The sequence below is a fragment of the Mastigoproctus giganteus genome, chromosome 8, assembly GCF_048544385.1.
Source record: "Mastigoproctus giganteus isolate SK-2022 chromosome 8, ASM4854438v1, whole genome shotgun sequence".
Lineage (NCBI taxonomy): Eukaryota > Metazoa > Arthropoda > Arachnida > Uropygi > Thelyphonidae > Mastigoproctus > Mastigoproctus giganteus.
The window spans coordinates 115,274,582-115,293,526 of NC_143582.1; the positions used below are offsets into that span (position 1 = coordinate 115,274,582).

The 18,945-nt window shown below is 37.1% G+C and overlaps 1 protein-coding gene across 7 annotated transcripts in view; it reads right to left on the reverse strand.

Annotated features, from left to right (window-relative positions):
- The window catches only part of ash1 (histone-lysine N-methyltransferase ash1), a 1,128,611-nt gene that overhangs the window by 245,101 nt on the left and 864,565 nt on the right, over positions 1–18,945 (reverse strand). For 6 of the 7 annotated variants that reach the window (XM_090378882.1, XM_090378880.1, XM_090378879.1 and 3 more), the window contains one exon: positions 6,414–6,500. The exons of the other annotated variant lie outside the window; for it this stretch is intronic. In XM_090378882.1, the coding sequence (XP_090235008.1) occupies positions 6,414–6,500 (87 nt within the window). The remainder of the gene's footprint in view (positions 1–6,413; positions 6,501–18,945) is intronic. 7 annotated transcript variants of the gene reach the window in all.

The window sequence follows — 18,945 nt, forward strand, 5'->3', positions numbered from 1 at the left end:
AAGCAAAAGCAATAAGCATTTATAAAGATATTAAGGATAAATACGGATAATCCCAAGTCAAGTTCGTGGCAAACAAAGGATGGTTTAATAGGTTCAAGCATTGTGCTGGCTTCCAAAACATTAACGTATGTGGTGAAGTTGCCAGTGCAGATTCTGCAGCTGCAAGGAAATTTTATGATGTGTTGAAAAAAATTTATTGATGAAGGCAGCTATTCAAATTTTTAACATTGAAGATACTGCTCTGTAGTGGAAAACACAATGCAAGGTTTCAAGGCATCAAAAGACAGATCCACGCTCTTCTTGTGTACCATTCTGAAAATCCTCGTGCATTTAAGGGCATCAATAAATCTGCTCTACCTGTGCATTTCCAATCGAACAGAGAGCATGGATAACAATATTTCTCTTTGAGGATTGGTTTAAATACTGCTTCATTCCCAAGGTTGAAATACATTATAAAGACAATGACGTTCCTTTCAAGATTTTGCTTCTATTAGATAATGCTCCTGGACATCGTACATATCTAGATGATTTCAATTCGAACGTGAGAGTCATATTTCTACAACCAAATATGACTTCATTCATCCAACCTATGGATCAGGGTGTTATTTCAAATTTAAAACCATACTATTTAAGCACAACATTTGCTTAGGCACTGTCTGTAGTAGATGGCGAGAAAAATTTTACGTTAAGTAACTTTTGGAAACCTTACAATATATATATATATTTTTTATTTATTTATTTATTTTTTTTATGAAAACCCCAAACATGAGAGGTATTAGACCTATAGTACTTAGTACCGTGCTTGGGTTGGAGGTTGAGAAGATGAAAGAAGATATTTGTTGACATTACACTTGAACTTCTGTAGACTGTAATTTTCAGGAAATAAGTATGAAGGAAGGTTGCTCCAGAAAACGGCAGTTGAATGAATAAACGAAGAAGATGAAAAGTTGGTTCTGTGAGTTTGAAGTTGAACAGTAAATGGATGTTGGCTGGTGGAGTGGCGGCACATGTTCGGACTGTTTTGAAAGAGAGAGCGGGAATTATAGAAGCCAATTCAGAAGAACAGTGCCCATGGAAGTATTTGTAGAAAAGGCATGCAGCAGAAACAGTACATCTATGAGAAAGCGAGTGGAGAGACTCTGTTAGAGAGGAGTCATTAATTAACCTAACTGCCCTCTTCTGAATGGAATCTAGAAGCTTGAGAGGTTTTGGGGCACCACCCCAGATGTGGGAACAATATTCCATGGCAGGGCGGATTTGCGATTTATACAGAGTGAGCAGCTGTTTGGAAGAAAAGTAATGCCGAGAGCAAATGAGAAAACCAAGTTTTTTAGATGCAGAGGAAGCAATATTTGTAATGTGTTTGTGACAAGAGACTATCTTATGGTTCCACTCCTATTGAGGATATCAGACCTTGAATTTCTTTTACTATTGATTCCATAATTCTTCCCTGACACACACAGGTTAAACTAACAGTCTGAAGTTATCAACTTCACCCTTTGAACCATCCTTGTGAATAGGAGATAAATTTGCACATCTCTAATTTTGAAGGTGCTTCTCCTGAATCCACAAAGGTGATCTCATTATGGCTGAAAGTTTGACTATCTCTTATGTAGCTTTTTTAAAATATTATTGGATAGATTCAATCAGGCCAGGTGCTTTGTTCATTATCAGCCATATGGTGCAAAGAAGCCTGAGGCTTTTGCTGCACCAAGCAAAACAAATTTCTGAGAGAGACAGACAGAGAGCGAGGAGAATCAACAAGAAAGAGAAGAATGATATCCAGCTCAGGATGCTGGGTGTGCCAAGCCCATACTCACCATGAGCCCCTGGGGTTAACAAGTGGGCAATTTCTTTTCCACCATACTTTATGTTATTACAAAATCACTTCACTTCAATTTGTATTAGATAGCCTTATGCTAACCCCACTTCTAAAAGCTTCTTCATGTATGAATTTAAATGTAAAATATTTATTCGGTTTATCAGAAATCTGTACCCATAATCTGCTTTAGCCTGCTTAATTCCCTGATCAACTTGATTACAAATTGGATTGTAATCAAGTTTCAAATCTTACGACTCTCCTATATGATTCTGTATCATCTGGCAATTTATAATTAATTTGCCATCCATTTTTCTTCTCTGTCATTAAGCTCATCTAAATTTTGAAATTAATTTCTTGGTTCGAATAATATTACCATTAGTAGAGGCATATAATGCAAGAAAGCAAGCTTGTGCAGCATCAGCCAAAAAAAAAAAAAAAAAAAAAAAAAACCACTTCAATTTCACCTCTCCGTTCATTCGAAATACCTGTCCACCTGAACCTTACATTTATTTAGGCTATCAACTTCCACAACAAAGGATGGAAGTCTGTTCCACCAACCAACTACCTGCTGGCTAAAGGCAAATTTCCGCACATCTATCCTACATCTGTCTTTCCTCAATTTGAATTTTTTATGCCGTCTCAGGTGATTATTCTGAGCAAGAGGAAGAATCCCATCGGCATTGAGCATGCTCAAACCATTCAAGGTTTGAATGGTTTGAGCTTTATACACCTCTATCAGATCAGCTCGCCGGTGCCTAGTCTCCAGACACTGTAATTTGCAAAACTTAAGCCTTTCTTCGTAAGAGCAACCCTTTGTTCCATTCACTAATCTTGTTGCCCTTCTCTGTACTCGTTCCAGCAGCTCTACATCCTTCTTGAAATGAGGTCTCCAGACCTGTATACAGTACTCAAGGTGTGGCCTGATTACTGCCTTATACAAGGGAATAATCACCTCCTTATTCCTGCTAGAAAAATTCCTGTATATTATTGACAAGACACCATGAGCTACTCTTGCAGCCCATCTGCACTGCTCAGAGAACTTCATATCTGCCTGCACAATTAGCCCCAGGTCCTTTTCATTCTTTACCAATGTCAGTGTAGTACCACAGAGTTGATACGTTGATCTGGGGTTACTGTTTCCCATATGTAGTACTTTACATTTGTCAAAATTAAACTTCATTTGCCACCTCTCAGCCCATCTGCTCAACCTTTCCATATCCTGTTGCAGCAGCATAGCGTCAGTAGTGTCCTTAACAACCCTGACAACCTTAGTATCATCTGTAAATTTGGACATTAAGCTTGATATACCGTCATCAATATCATTTATAAATACCGAAAACAATAATGGACCCAACACTGAACCCTGAGGGACTCCACTAATAACATTAGTCCACAATGAGCAGTGTCCATTGATTACCATTCTCTGTCTTCTCCCACTCAACCATTCCTTTATCCATAGCAGCGATTTGCCACCAATGTGCAGCAGTCTTCCATGTGCAACAGTATCAAAAGCCTTTCTAAGATCCAAATATACATAATATCAAAGTTATTCCCTGCATCCAGTTCTTTTGTGACTACATCATAGTATCCAATCAAATTGGTCAGGCAAAGCTTTCCCTTAACAAAACCATGCTGTGTCCGAGCTATAACTGAAGTCTTGTCCAGATGATCCTGAAGTGCTTCTTCAACCAGTGCCTTCATTAATTTTCCCGGAACAGAAGTTAAACTCACAGGTCTATAATTACTTGTGTCGGTCTTTGATCCTCCTTTGTGAATTGGAGTCACATTTGCACTTCTCCAGTCTATGGGTACCTCCCCTGAGTCCAAAGAGGCTCTCATAATTATGGCTAAGGGTTTGCTTACTTCCTTTGTGGCGTCCTTTAATATAACTGGATAGATCCCATCCACCGCAGGTAACTTTTTTATGTTTATCCTCAACAATTTCGCCTCCACTTTCCTCTCAGTTATTACAAAATCATCTAGCTCACTGCCAGAGTTTACTTCATCTCTGCCATTTCCCTTCCTGAATAACTCCTCATGTGTGAATGTAGATGCAAAATACTCGTTTAATTTGTTAGCCACCTGAGCAGGATCCTCAACTGTTGAACCATCAATATCCAGTGGCCCAATCTAATTCATTCCTTTCCTTCTAGAGTTTACGTAGGTAAAGGACTCTTTGCTGTTTTTCTTTGTATCTTTTGCCAAGAATTTCTCATAATCTGCCTTTGCCTGCCTAATCTCCTTTGTGGCTTGGTTACAGACCAGCTGATATCTATCATAGGCTTCCATGTCACCCATTAATTTGTATGTATCCCATGCATTTTGCTTGTCTGCCATATGTCTCATTAGTTCCATCTGACATCCATTTAGGCCTAAACCTTGAACAATATTTCTTAGTTGGTATGTAAAGCCTAGTAGCTTCCAAGATAAGTTCTTTGGATGCTTCCCATTTTGAATTTGCTGTTGGTAACATCATCAGTTGGTCCCACTATATAGAATTTAAATACTGTCTCAGTCCATTGTGGTCACTTTTACGAAAGCAAAAACCTTCCCTTTACCCCTGATGGTAGTTACCTCTTTGAGTAAATCCCACTTCAGCAAACTGTGATCACTGCCACCTAGTGCTTCTTTTATCTGCAGATTCTTAATGCATGAAGAATCACTACTGATAATCAGATCAAGAGTATTACTCCCTCTAGATGCCTCCCGAACATGCTGATGTAGAAAAAAATCATCCAATAAATCCACAAAAGCCTTGCTAGTGTGCGAGTGACCAACCCACAAATTGCAGTCAATATCTGGGAAAATAAAATCCCCCCATTATAAGCCTCTCTGATTTACTGGCTCACTCTATTTCCCTGTAGTTTTTTATTATACTCCTCAGAGTCATTAGGCCTATAGCACACTACTACTCTCAATTTTGATCTCCCAATGCTTATGTCACACCAAACTGACTCGTCACTGCACTGTCCAACGATGTCGACTGGCTTCACTTCCTTGGATTTTATGTGTTTCTTAACTAATAGCATAACCCCTCCTCCCTTCCTATCCTGTCTATCCTTTCTGTAGACATTGTACTCCCCAAATTCCAGTTCTGCATTCCTTATATCTGTGTGACACCACGTCTCTGTTATCCCAACAATATCTGCATTTGAAGTTTTGACCAACAACTCAAATTCATCAAATTTATTTACCAAACTCCTAGCATTGGTGTACACGCAAGTATACATGCACCTATTCCTATTCTTAGCTACCCTAACACAACCCATGTGTTTAGTTGTACCGCAACAACTCCCAGCAGTCTCTGAAATATCCTGCATCTTGTTTTCCAGCCTGCTGCTCATTCCAATAGAAGCAGTGCAAGAATCACTTTCACCTCTGCCAGTGTCTACTGTTAATCTATTAGTCCTTGTATCCCCCCAAGCTAGCAGTTTTCCGACCCACCTAACACTGCCTCAATAGCATCGGCAAATATTCTTGTACCCTTTCTATTTAAGTGTATCCCATCACTGTAGAAGCAGTCTCTCCTGTTAACATGCTTATTGGCCTTTATGATCACATGCCCTTTGAATGCTTACCATTTGGCATTTATATTAAAAAAAAACTGTAAGTCAATCCACTGAGAAGAGTTTGAAAAATATGAGCCCACTGTAATCACCTTGGAAAAAACAAAATTCCTTAGCAGTAGTTATATCTTTGAATAAATTCTGTCAATATTCTACGATCAGGGCCATATAATGGTTTTACTTGAAGATTCTGATTCGGAATACTGATGAATCACTTCTCATAAGCAAATCAAGAATATTGCTTTCTCTTGCTGCCTCTCTAATATGCTGGTGCAGAAAGAAGTCATTCTGGAAATTGAAAAATGTTTTTCTATTGAATGGGATGCCAACACATGAGTTCCAACTGATCTTCCATGACCGAACATTCCAATTTGCTTATACAACTTATTTCTAATTCAAATCAAAAAGGACTATGAAACCCAATAAGTCCTATTATTATTATAATAATCTTAAATTATAGGTGAAAACTTCATACCTTTGAGTAGGACTGTTAATCTCGCAACACTCAATCACGAATGATTATAATATGAATTTATCCCCCGTGTATTGTCATATTACACGGAGAGTAAGTTCATATTATAATCATTCACGATTGAGTGTTGAGAGATTAACTCCTACTCAAAGGTATGAGGTTTTCACCTATAATTTAAGATTATTACAACTTATTTCTGTATAGCTTGTTAATTATACTTATCAGTAATTTGGCTCATAACCAACTGATGTTTACTTGAAACCAACATGAACCATGAAAAGACATTACCTTCCCCCCCACCAGCCACACCCATTTGGACCTATTTTATAAAGTGTGTGATAGAATAGTTGCCATATACCATATAGTTTAGGAGAAATAGGGGATAGATAGTTGGAAAATGCAAACTATTTGAAGGGAGAGAAAAAAAAAAAAAAAAAAATTTAAGCCACTGCAAAATTAGGCACAGATCGAGTCTAAGTAAAGGGCTGCTGAACAAATATAATTTCCATTTATTCCTTTGCTATCTGAACAGTAAGGTTACAGTACTACTTACCTTTGAGAGTTCTCGTGGATTGCACTGCTCACATGCATAATTCTCAACATTCCCATCAACTTTAACACAGTCACAGTGCTGCCATACCTAGTAACATAACAAATGTGGAATATATATATTCTTTACAGGATACGCATCATGTAAAAAATTATCATGAAATTAAAAAAAAAGCAAAAAGCAAAGTGGAGTATATAAGAAGAAATGAATCGCGACAAAACCTCTTTAATATGAAACAGAAAGGGACAAAAAAAAAAAAAAAAAAAGGATTTTCTAATAATGAAACTACCAAAGCAAAGAAATATTTATTTACTCTACCAGGAGACTGCCAAAATCACCATTCAAGGGACGTTTGCATATGCATAAAGTGCCTATTGTCTTCACCATGTCCATTGCACCTAATAACATGATTCCCAATCAATGAATTTTCATAAAATTTTAGATTTATGGTCCTTTTAGAAAGAATTGTTAATCCATTTCAAATTTCATTAAAATTGGACAATTATTCCCCCCCCCCCCCAATAAACATCATATAGGCATGGTCCCGTACAATGCATATTTTAACTAAAGGGCACGATATTAGGTTTGCTTCAGCATACTTATTGGAGGAATGAATGGGCAATGGCACAGAAAAGAAATGTTCTTGGTTTAAGAAGTGCATGTATGATCCATTTTGGTAGAGATTACTTTTTGCAATCAGTTTACTAAATATATAAATGACAGAAGTAACATGATTTATGTGTTATATTCCAATTGTTTCTAACATCAAGAAGGAAATATTTAAAAATTATGAAAGTGTATATTTGTGATCTCACATACATGTTGCTGTTTGTATATTTTATAAAATCACAAGAGATCTAAAAGATTATGTATGTTGCATTTCAATATTTATTAAGAATCTTTGAAGAAATAAGAAATCACGACATAATGAACATAAAAGTATCAGAAAAAGATAAGAGAATTTTATATAATGAAGTACGTGCAGTGAAATAAAAACAATTACTTTTACATTTTACTTCTATAAACAGAGAAAAAGAAAAAAATCAATTAATTTCAGAAATAAAAATTTAACTTTCCCAAAAATGTATCTCAAATTAACTTATTTTGATACTGACATGGTAATAAAATGCTTCCCTTACCACCCCCTTTCCCGCTTTCTAATTTTTCACTATTTTATCTCCCTCTCTCATTCATTCATTCATTCTTATACAGCTATGCTTGCATTTGTTCATCACTAAATAAATCAGGTTGTTTTTGTATGATCATCACACAGCTAGGAAAATCAGAGTAGAATATACTGTAATCACAGCCTTCAATACAAACCAAAATAACAAGCAGTTTTGTGAAGTCATTTCTTTGGAATAGGTCCAGGTTATGTCTGCCAGGGGCAAAATTAGATGACATTGTAGAGCAGATATCAACTTTTAAGGGAAAAAATTATATTGTTGTACATGTTGGCATGAATGATATTACGAAAAGGAGATCTTACTTAACAAGTACAGGACAATGGTGGAAAAAAGTTGCAGGTTTGGATTGACAAGATAGAACGAAGATAGAACGAACGCCCACACAAGATAGAACGAAGTACACATTGAGAGGCTTGTCAATCAATTTGGCCCTGGAGAGAATGGGCCAGGCTCATGGAGTAGTATTTTTCTCGGTGTGATCTGTGCTTGTATACAAGAGACTGTTTTTATAGGGCTGGGATACCCTTAAATAATAGCATCAGCAAGAATATTTGCCGATGCTATTGAGGCAGTGATAGGTGGTCAGAAAACTACTAGCTTGTGGGGGGAGGGTACACAGATCAATAGGTTAACCACAGGCCCAAAAAGATGTGAAGGTAATTTTTGAATTGCTTCTATTGGAAAATGCAGCAGCCTGGAAAGCAAGGTGTCGGGGATTTCAACCTCAGCTACTGTGGGTCATCATGGAACAAGTGACAGGCTGTGTAAGGGTAATTAAGAGTAAGAAATGTGAATGTATACTAGCTCATACATTAAAGGCAGGAGCACTGTAAATAAAATTGAAGTTGAAGTACCAATTAAGTCATCAAATGCAGGCAATGGTGTCAATCAGACTTATGTAATGCTGAATTTGAATATGGGGAGTATAAATTATTCAGAAAGGGCAGACAGGACAGAAGAGGTTGGTTGGTTTGTTCGTTAAGTTTTAATGGCACATCAGCAACTAGTGCTATAATGTGCCAAGGACAGAAGAGGTGGAGGGGTTATGTTCTTAGTTAAGAAGCATATTAAATCCAAAGCAGTGCACCTGCTGCTTTGGATTTAACCTGTAACTCGTAACCTGTGTCTAGTTGACACAGCTTCCGAGTACAATGTTGAGTCAGTATGTTGTGATAGAAGCACTGGGAAAACAAAACTGAGAGTAGGAATGTGTTATAGGCCTAATGACTCTGATGAGTACAACAAACAACTGTACAGAGAAACAGAGTGGGCAGGCAAATTAGAATGTCTTATAATCTGAGATTTTAAATTTCCAGATATTGACTGGCTTGGCTATTCACACACTAGCAAGAAAAAAATGTGGATTTATTGGACTCATTGCATCAGGTTAGGGAGGTAACTAAAGGGAGTAATACTCTTGATCTGATTGTCAGCAGTGATTATTCATGCATTAAGAATCTGCAGATATAGGAAATATAAGGTGGTAGAGATCACAGTGTATTTACGTGGGATTTACTTAAAGATGTAATTACCATCGGGGGTAAAGAGAAGGACTTTTCTGTATAATTTGTAAAGGTGATCACAGTGGTCTCGGACAGTTTTTTAATTCTATACAGAATGAATACTAATGATGTTACCAACAGCAAATTCTAAATGGAAAGCATTCAGGGAAGTAATTCATAGATGTAACTAGGTTTTTCATATCAACAAAAGGCTAGGTTTTTCACCTAACAACATAATGGAGGGCAGAAGAACTTTAAACAAGTGGCAGAGAAGAAAAGTGCATGAGAAGCATAAATTATCAGGTGATTCAGAAGCCTATGGTTAGATATAAATTTGACTGTAATCAAGCCACAAAGGAGGTTAGCTAAGCTAAGGCAGAATACGAGAAATCTCTATCAAAGAATGCAAATATTTTCTATATTTATATTAACAGTAGAAGGAATGGATTGAATCACATTGGGCTACTTGATGTCAATGGGTTAACTGTTGATGCCCCTGCTCAGGGTTACTGACAAACTGAATGGGTATTTTATATCAACATTCACATATGAAGAATTCTTTAGGAGAGAGGATGCCAGGAGTTTATCAAACTTGAATGGGTAACAAAACAACTCTGTGATATGCAAAAGGAAAGTGAAGGAGTTAATGCTGAAGCCGGACATAAAAAAAGGCACTGAGTTGGATGTGATTTATGTGTCTGCATCCCTGAATTTAGGGAGGTCTCTATGGATTGGAAATGTGCAAATGTATTCCCAATTCATAAAGGGTAATCAAAAGGTGACATGTAATCAAAAGGTTACAGACTGATTAGCTTAACATCTGTTCAGGGAAATTAATAGAGTCGCTGGTTAAAGAAGTAATGCAGGACAGGAATGTAATTATACTGCAGTCACAGCATGAATTTTTTAAGAGGCAGTCTTGCCTAACTAATCTGACAGGTTATGATGCAGTGACCAAGAAATTGGATACAAAAAATTATTTTGATATCAGATACTTCGATTTCATAAAAGACTTCTACATACACTAGAGCAATGTGACATTAAGGGCAAGTTACTGCTATGGATAAAGATGTGGTTAAGTGGGAAAAGACAGAGTGGTCATGATTGGGCCCGAGCAATGTGACATTAAGGGCAAGTTACTGCTATGGATAAAGATGTGGTTAAGTGGGAGAAGACAGAGTGGTCATGATTGGGCCCTGCTCTTTGTGGACTAAGGTTATCAGTGTAGTCCCCCATGGTGCAGTGCTGGGCCCACTGTTGTTTTCAATATTTATTAATGATACTGATGAAGGTGTATTAGGTTTAATGTCAAAATTTGCAACAAAATCTAGGAAAATTCAGTCAATGGGTTAAGATGTTTTTGTTGTTTTTTTTTTTTTTTTTTTTCAGGAGTATTAGCAACTAAGGCCATATTGCTCCGGGATATGCGGTGGTCATTCCCTGACCTTTCCGCATCCTCCGTATTTGGTGGTGACGGACTCGAACCCCGGTCTAATCAAGAAGCGTGTGCTACGCACTGCTGCTCCTTCCCACCTGGCTACGGAGGCACCTCAATGGGTTAAGAAATGGCAGTTGAAGTTTAACATCGACAAATGTAAGGTACTGCATATGGGTATCAGTAACCCAGAGTAAGTTATCAACTGTGTGGTGCTACACTGAGGGTAGTGGAAAAAGATTCGGGACTAATTGTGCAGTCAGAGAGGAAATTCTCCTGGCAGTGCAGACAAAACCCCATGAGCTATGACAGCTCATGGGGTTTTGTTGATGATATACAGAAATTTTGCTAGCATGTATAAGGGGGGTGATTATCCCTTTGTACAAGGCCGTGGCTATGCTGCATCTTCTTGACTATTGTATACAGGTCTGGAGGCCTCACTTTAGAAAGGAAGTATATCTGCTGGAACAGATGCAGAGAAGGGCAACCAGATTGGTGAAAGGTACAAAAGACTGCTCTTACCTAGAAAGGCTTCAGTTCTGCAAATTGCAGCGTCCTGAGAGTAGGCACGTGTGGGGGAGATCTGATCTGATGAAGCTGAATGACATTTCTCCTTCTGATGAGACTATACACATGAGGGGGGATATTTTTAAGTGGAGGAAGGATGGTTGCAGGAATAGACGGAAAATTGCATTCACCAAAAAGGATGGGGGGGGGGGGATTGATTGTTGAAACACGATTCCATCTGTTGTTGTGGAAGTGGATGGTTTGAATAAATTCAAGGAAGAATTAGGCAAATTCTTGGAGGGTACGGATAGATGAAGTGTGTGTGTGTGTTTTGCTGATGCTATATATGCTAACTTTCTAGCATCATTTGCTGTCACTACTACTACTTTATTCACATAACTACCATCACCATATGTAATTACTAGATCAATAAATGTACTTCACATACGACAAATCCACACATATAGATATCATTAATATGTAATTTAAATGAGCAGTAGTATCACTGTCTTTTGTAGCATGATGATATTAGTGATATCAATCCCCTGATAGGCTCAAGATTTTAATTTTTATATTAAAAAAAAAAAAAAAAAAAAAAAACACTATTTGGTATTTTTAATTCTGATTTTCTTAAAAATAGTTTTAATGAAGTGAAATTTTGCTAATTGTACTTAAATTTTCAAAAACATGCTCTTGACATAAAGCAGATATTTAAAAATTTTTTTTTCATGGGCTTGGCACACCCAGTGTCCTCAGTTGGATATCATCATTCTTCTGTCTTGGTGATTCTCTCTCTCTCTCTCTCTCTCTCTCTCTCTCTCTCTCTCTCTCTCTCTGTCAAGGGTAACTCAGAATTTTTTTTTTTTTTTTGGCTGGTGCAGCAAAAGCCTTCTTTTGAAGTTTTAATTATTAAAAACACAGCATTTAATCTCTGACAAAATTAAGTTTATGGAAGCAGGAATTGTACAAAACTCCCCTATTACATCAACATGACAAATTAAGAAAATATTTACAAAACTTGCACTGAAATTAATATTAAAAAAAAAAAAAAAAAAAATTTCTATTTAATTTTACCAGTGTATGCACCAAATATTATAGACATGAAACAGTAACATGAAATCATGGCTAAAATACAAAAAGAGGGGGGAAAACAAAAACAACATGTTGCTTCATGCATCCATCTTTTATCATGTTTATTTGTTTATTTTTATTATGAACAGCCTTCTTTACATACTATTACCTGAACATCACTTGCAAACTGATGCCTTCAAAATTCATTAGAAAAGAAAGAATAACCATGGATGAACCAATGTAGAGTATTCTGGCTGATGCACACAACTCGTCAATCTATGTCAATTCCCCTTTCCCTTTCATAGTATCATACGATGTGACAATCTGTGGCTTTTTCTCTCCTTCCTGTTGCAAATCAACTTTACTGACATGATGCTCACTACCTGTTATATAATGCTCTGGCTTTTTGTTTTTGGTACCACATAATACTTTTGTGAAGCCTTCCTGAGATTTATTGTAGAGAAATTACTATAGAGTTTATGTATCCATAAACTCTATTGTAATTTCTCTTATTATCTGTGATAATTCTCACATATTTTTCACGGTGGGCAGGGAACTTTAAGAAGATTCTGAATAGTGAAAATCATGCTGTTGTGAAGAAAAAGTAGTGATTTGCTACACGACAAACTGTACTAGTCTTGATACAGTGCAGTAATGTAAACAATACTGTCTATTCTCTCAATCTCTCTATCCCTCTCAGGGCCACTCAACTTTCATGAACCTAAAAACAATATCAATGGATAAAAAAAAAAAGTACATACAAAACTAAAGATACTATTAAGAAGGTACAAAAATGAATCAATTACTAATCAACAACCAGGTGAGTTGACAGGATTAAATATTTTCCCACTGGCCCTGTCAGGAGGCTAAACGGGGTTTTAATGAAATTGTATAGAATTACATAGGCAAATGCTTCAAAGTAAACTATTATTTGCCTATGTTTTGGAGCTTCTTTAATCTCTACTTTTCGATACCGAAAGAAGTTTCGCCTTTGTTGTCCAAAGAAAAATGAGTTGGATCGTATAGTTTGAAGAATTTGCTTATGTGATTCTGAACAATTTTATTAAACCTGCAGTAGTACTAAGAGATCTGACTGATCCTGTGTAAAAAATGGTTGCTGGTGGGAGAATATTTGTTGCTACTTTTTCTATCTTTTTATTGATACCTTTAGCTTCGTACATGCTGATGTTCGGACTAGTTTATACTAACTGTATAAACTAGTCCAACCAGCTTGGCTGGTTGGACAAGTTTATCAGCAAACATCTTTTTTTTTGGCTGGTGTAACATAAGCCTCAGGCTTCTTTGCACCATGTAGCTAATAATAATAATAATAATAAAAAGGGTGACACCAGTAATTACAAACCTGTTAATTTAACTTCTGTTTTGGGGAAAATAATGGAGTCACTGGTTAAAGAAGTATTGCAGGATCGTCTAGACAAGATTGCAGTTATAGTTCAGACACAGCTTGGGTTTGTTCAGGGAAAGTCTTGTCTGACCCATTTGATTTGATACTGTGATGTGGTTACAAAGGAAAGAAATGGATGCAAAAAATAATTTTGATATCATATCTTGGATTTTAGGAAAGCTTTTTAAATTGTTGCACATAAAAGACTGCTGTACAAATTGGAGCAGTATTGCATTAAGGGCAAGTTGCTGCTATACATAAAGGGATGTTTGGGTGGGAGAAGCCAGGGAGTGGTAATCAATGGACACTGCTTTATGTGGACTAAGGTTAGTAGTGAAGTCCCCCAGGGTTCGGTGTTGGGCCCATTGTTGTTTTCTATATTTATCAATGATATTAACGAAGGTATATCAGGCTTAATGCCCCAGTTTGCAGACAATATGAAGGTTGGAAGAGTTGTTAATGACAGTTGTAGTTGCATGCTTCTAGAAGGCATTCCATATTTTGTTTCTCTTCTTGTTTTGTCTTAATATAAGCATGGAGATCTTTGCTGTTTTTCTTTGCATTCTTTGCCAGAGACTTTTCATGATCTGTCTTAGCTTGCCTAACCACCTTTGTGACTTGAACAATCTTCACTGCACCATGAATTGGGATGGGTTGGTTGGGGAATGTACTGATGTTTTTGGCATAGTCTGCTCTGCAGCTTCAATTATTTTATTTGTTGCATATTGCACACTGGTCTATCTAATGGCATTTGTTTGATATCATCATCATCAGCCATTTTCAATCCACTGCAGGATGAAGGCCTCTCCAGCAACTTTCCAGTTCCTTCTGTTTTGTGCACTGGCCATCCATTTACTACCCAAAAACTCATGAATTTCATCTATCCATCTCCGCCTTTGTCTTCCAGGTTTTCTTCTAGCTCCTCTTGGGTACCATTCTGTTATTTTCTTAGTCCATCTGTCATCGAGCTATGTGTCCTGCCCAAGACCATTTTAGTTCTTTAGTTTTGATAAGAATGTCCTTTACTTGAGTTTGATGCCTAATCCATGTGTTTCTCTTCTTATCTAACAGTCCGATTCCCAATATAATTCATTCCATTCTTCGCTGTGTAGTTCTCAGCTTCTCTTCCATTCTTTTGGTGAGTGCCCAAGTTTCACTTCTGTAAGTCATGGTGGGGAGTATACATTGATTCATTATTTTACATTTCAGACAAACTGGGATATTGCTCTTCAGTATGTGACTATATTTCCTGAATGCTATCCATCCAAAATTTATTCTTCTCTTGATTTCCAGCCATTTATCATTATTACAGCTAATAACTTGTCCCAGATAAGTATTTGACTCCACCTTTTCAATTACTGCTCCTTCAATCATTATTTCCCTTTCCTTGGCATACTTGTTCATCATTACTTTTGTTTTAGCATTATTCATCTTTAGTCCAAAATCCTTACTAATTATGCATAAGTGATTAAGATTTTCCTCTAATTCTTTGGGATCGTGGCTTATGACCACAATGTCATCTGCAAATCGTAAATGGTTTAGGTACTCTCCATTCACATTGACTTCTTTCTGCGACCAGTCTAATCTTCTGAAAGCTTCCTCAAGGGCAGCAGTAAACAGCTTCGGAGATATTGTGTCTCCTTGTCGAACTCCTTTCTCGATTTTAAATTTCCTACTGTCTTTGTCTAGTCTAATAAAGGAGGTAGCACTCTCATATATTTTCTTCAAAATCATAATATATGGGGTATCTATGCCTTGTCTTTCCAGTGCCCGAAACGTTGCCTTATGCCGTATGGAGTCAAATGCCTTTTCATAGTCCACAAATGCCAGGCATAATGGTGTTTTATATTCATTTGCTTTCTCCATTAGCTGTGATATTATGTGAAGGTGATGCATAGTTGAGAATCCTGTCCTAAAGCCAGCTTGCTCTTTCGGTTGATTCTCATCAAGTATTCTTTCTAATCTGTTAGTAATGACCCTTGTGAACAACTTGTAGATGTGGGATAACAAGCTAATTGGTCTATAATTTCCAATTTCTGATTTATCTCCTTTCTTATGCAGCAAAACTATGATTGCATTATTCCACTGCTTAGGTGTCACACCTTTTCTAATGCACTTTGTGAAGAACCTTGCCAGTTTTTGTGTTATGTCTCTTCCTCCCAATTTTAACAACTCTACAGTAACTTCATCTTCCCCCGGGGCTTTCCGATTCTTCATTTTCTTCAATGCATGTTCTACCTCATCAGGAAGAATATTGGGTATGTCGTATGTGTTGCTACTTTGCAATCCATCTTCCCCACTGCTGGTATCATTCCCTAGCTCCTTGTATAATTCTCTATAGTAGTCTTCTGCTATTCGAATTATGCCTTCTCTGCTGTTTATAAGTACACCATCGCTATTCTTCAGTTTCAGTATCATTTGTCTTTCTGTATTACTGCTCATGGCTGCTGATTTAAATCCTTTGTTTTCCCTTAATGCTTGTTCTACTTTTCTTGTGTTAAATCTTCTTATGTCCTCTCTGAGTCTCTTTCTAATGGCTTTGCATAACTCAGTATACTCAATTTTCTCCCTGTCAGTGTTTTTCTTGCTCTTCACTTGTCTTCGGTTTATCATGAAAAGTGTTTCTTGACTAATTTTTTCTTCTTTGGATTTCTGTTTCCCTATAGGTTTCTTGGGCTTTATCACTTTCAGAAAGTTGTAATATTCCTCGTCGATATCTTGGTCCTGAGCAGTCTGCAGAAGCTCAAACTTGTTCTTAAGTTCCAGTACATACTGCTTTTTCTCCTCCTCTGTTATCTCAAAGACCTTTGTATTATTTACTCGAGCCAGTTTTTTCCTTTCCTTTCCTACATCTATATCAAGTGTACATCTTACCATTCTGTGAACACTTCCAACATTTATCTTATTCAGGATGGTAACATCATTCACAATATATCTTCTGTTAGTGAGGATGAAGACGATTTCATTAGTTGTTAATCCATTTGGACTCTTCGATGTCCACCTTCTGTTCGCCCTTTTCTTGAAAAAAAGTGTTCATTACTGACAGTCCTTGAGATTCTGCAAATTTTTGCCTTTTTCCAACCTCAGCATTGAAGTCCCCCATAATAATAGTGTAGTGGGTTTTCTGCTCATCTAGAAGACTCTCAATTTCGGTGTACATTTCTTCAACCTCTTCATCATCATGGCTTGATGTTGGTGCATAAATCATTATAATCTTTAGCTTGTACCTCTTAGAAATCTTGCGTATTAGTCTTGGCACCCTTGGTGATGTACTTTTGAATTCCAAAATGTTGTTTTTAAAATCTTTATGGACCAGAAACCCAACTCCACCTTCACTCCTTTCACTGTTTCCATTGGTGTACAGCAGATTTCCACTTGATAAACTTATAAGTGATTCATTTCTTCTTGTTGTTTCAGCCAAACCGATGATATTCCAATTCACATTTTCTAATTCCTTTTCCAGCTCTAATATCCTGTCTTCACCGATGAGTGATCGTACGTAATAACAGTCATATATGTTCCCCAATCTGCTTTGTTTATTTTCCATGATCAATTTCTAGTGCTTGCTATCTTTTTGCTACAGTCATAGTAATGATTATCAGATATGATCAGTACTGTACGTTTCATGTGCTGCATGTTTCACTGATCAATCGAATGTTTGAAATAATGAGGGTGGACATACAGATAAGAAGGTTAATTGGGTGCTGCTTCCTGCCAGGTGTATCCCATATGTATGCATATCATCACTCAACATGTTAATTCATTCTAGTGTATCCATAAATTTGATTGCTTGTATTGTCATTCGTATCTCCATTTGTTCAGTCAGCATTGGCCTACGATGTTCAATTTGCCTTCCTCACTGGTCTCTAGTTGAATTACCCAAAAAAAAGGCTGCTCCCATTGAATTCTCCCAGTATACAGATGAGATACAGTAAAGGAATTATTAGATCTTGGTTTGGTAGTAATTCTGGGTTTTGGGAAATATAGATTGTCAAAAGTGTTTTGAGGCTATGCATAATACAATGGTCATGGGTCAAGTTTAGGAAAATGATTTGAGAAGAAATATGAGAATTTAGTAGTAAGGCAAACACTGTTGCTGAGTCTATTGTGAAATGCAATATGCTGTGCAAGGGCATGTGGTAAAAGACCAGGGTATGTCTGCCAGGGACAAAAGTAGATGATGTTGTAGAGCAGATATAATATTTTAAGGACACAAAAGGTGATAATGCTGTACACACTGGCATTAATAATATAAAGAGTAGGAGATCTGAGGTTTACTTAACAAGTACAGGGCAATGTTAGGAAAAAGTCAAGAGTTAGGATTGAATTTGGAAGTGCTTGCAATTCTGCCCAGACACGATAAGAGGAAGAATAAGTTCAGAGCCTTGCCAATCCATTCAGCCCTGGAGAAAGTGTGAAGGCTCATGGGGTAGAATTTTTCTCAGCAATAGGATACACTAAAATAGAACAGGAGCAATAATATTTTCTGATGCTATTGAGGCATAGGTACGTTAATTCTGCTAGGTTGAGGGATACACACTAATAGTTCAAATTAAGCTGCAGGAAGAGGCAAAAGTTATTCTTGTAGCGTTACTATGGGTACATTCAGCAGCCAGGAAAGTAAGGTGTCTGGGACTTCAAACCCTGCTGAGGGTCATCCTGGAACAAATAAATACAGGTTGATGATCACTAATCCAGCCACCGGTAATCTGGTTCCACTGCTAATTCGGACATAATTTCTGCGAACATAATTTCAAATTTCCTGGGTCGGTGCACCGACTTGCCGTTACTGCTTTGGTGAGGTTGGTTGCAGCATCAGCTGTTGGCGCAAACTTGTAAACACTGGCAAGCCATTTCCACCTGTTTTTCTGTATTTATTATTATAACCTTCTCACATTTAGCCCAAGCCATGGTTCCAATGCATAAAGGAAGTGCCTCTTGTGGTGTAAAGTGCAAACACTGTACATTGTCCATAACAGATAAAGTTGAACTTCTGAAAAAACTCGACAGCAGTGTGTCTATGAGAATTTTAACTCTGCATAATTGTAAATTCCAGAAATTTCTCTCAGTTCCTCTTATTTTAGTAATTTTCTTTTAGCCATTCCTTTTTAGATTTTTTTTACAACACACTTGTACAAACTTGCGGAAAAACACAACACAATATGATGGATAATACAGAGTGCTAACGAACTTGTTTTCACAAAATCTCTAACAATACTGACAAACGTATTGCGACGTTTGGGAGTTTATTTTATCGCAATCAGTTTTATTGCAGCGCTCGCCACGTGTGCAATAAACTAATCACAAACGACCTTCATATGTATGCTGTAATAGTGTCATATATATGTTGCCCACACGACTTCTCAAGAAATAAAGTAACCTACTGGGCCACATATATGTGACACAAAACTACTTTATTTTTATTATT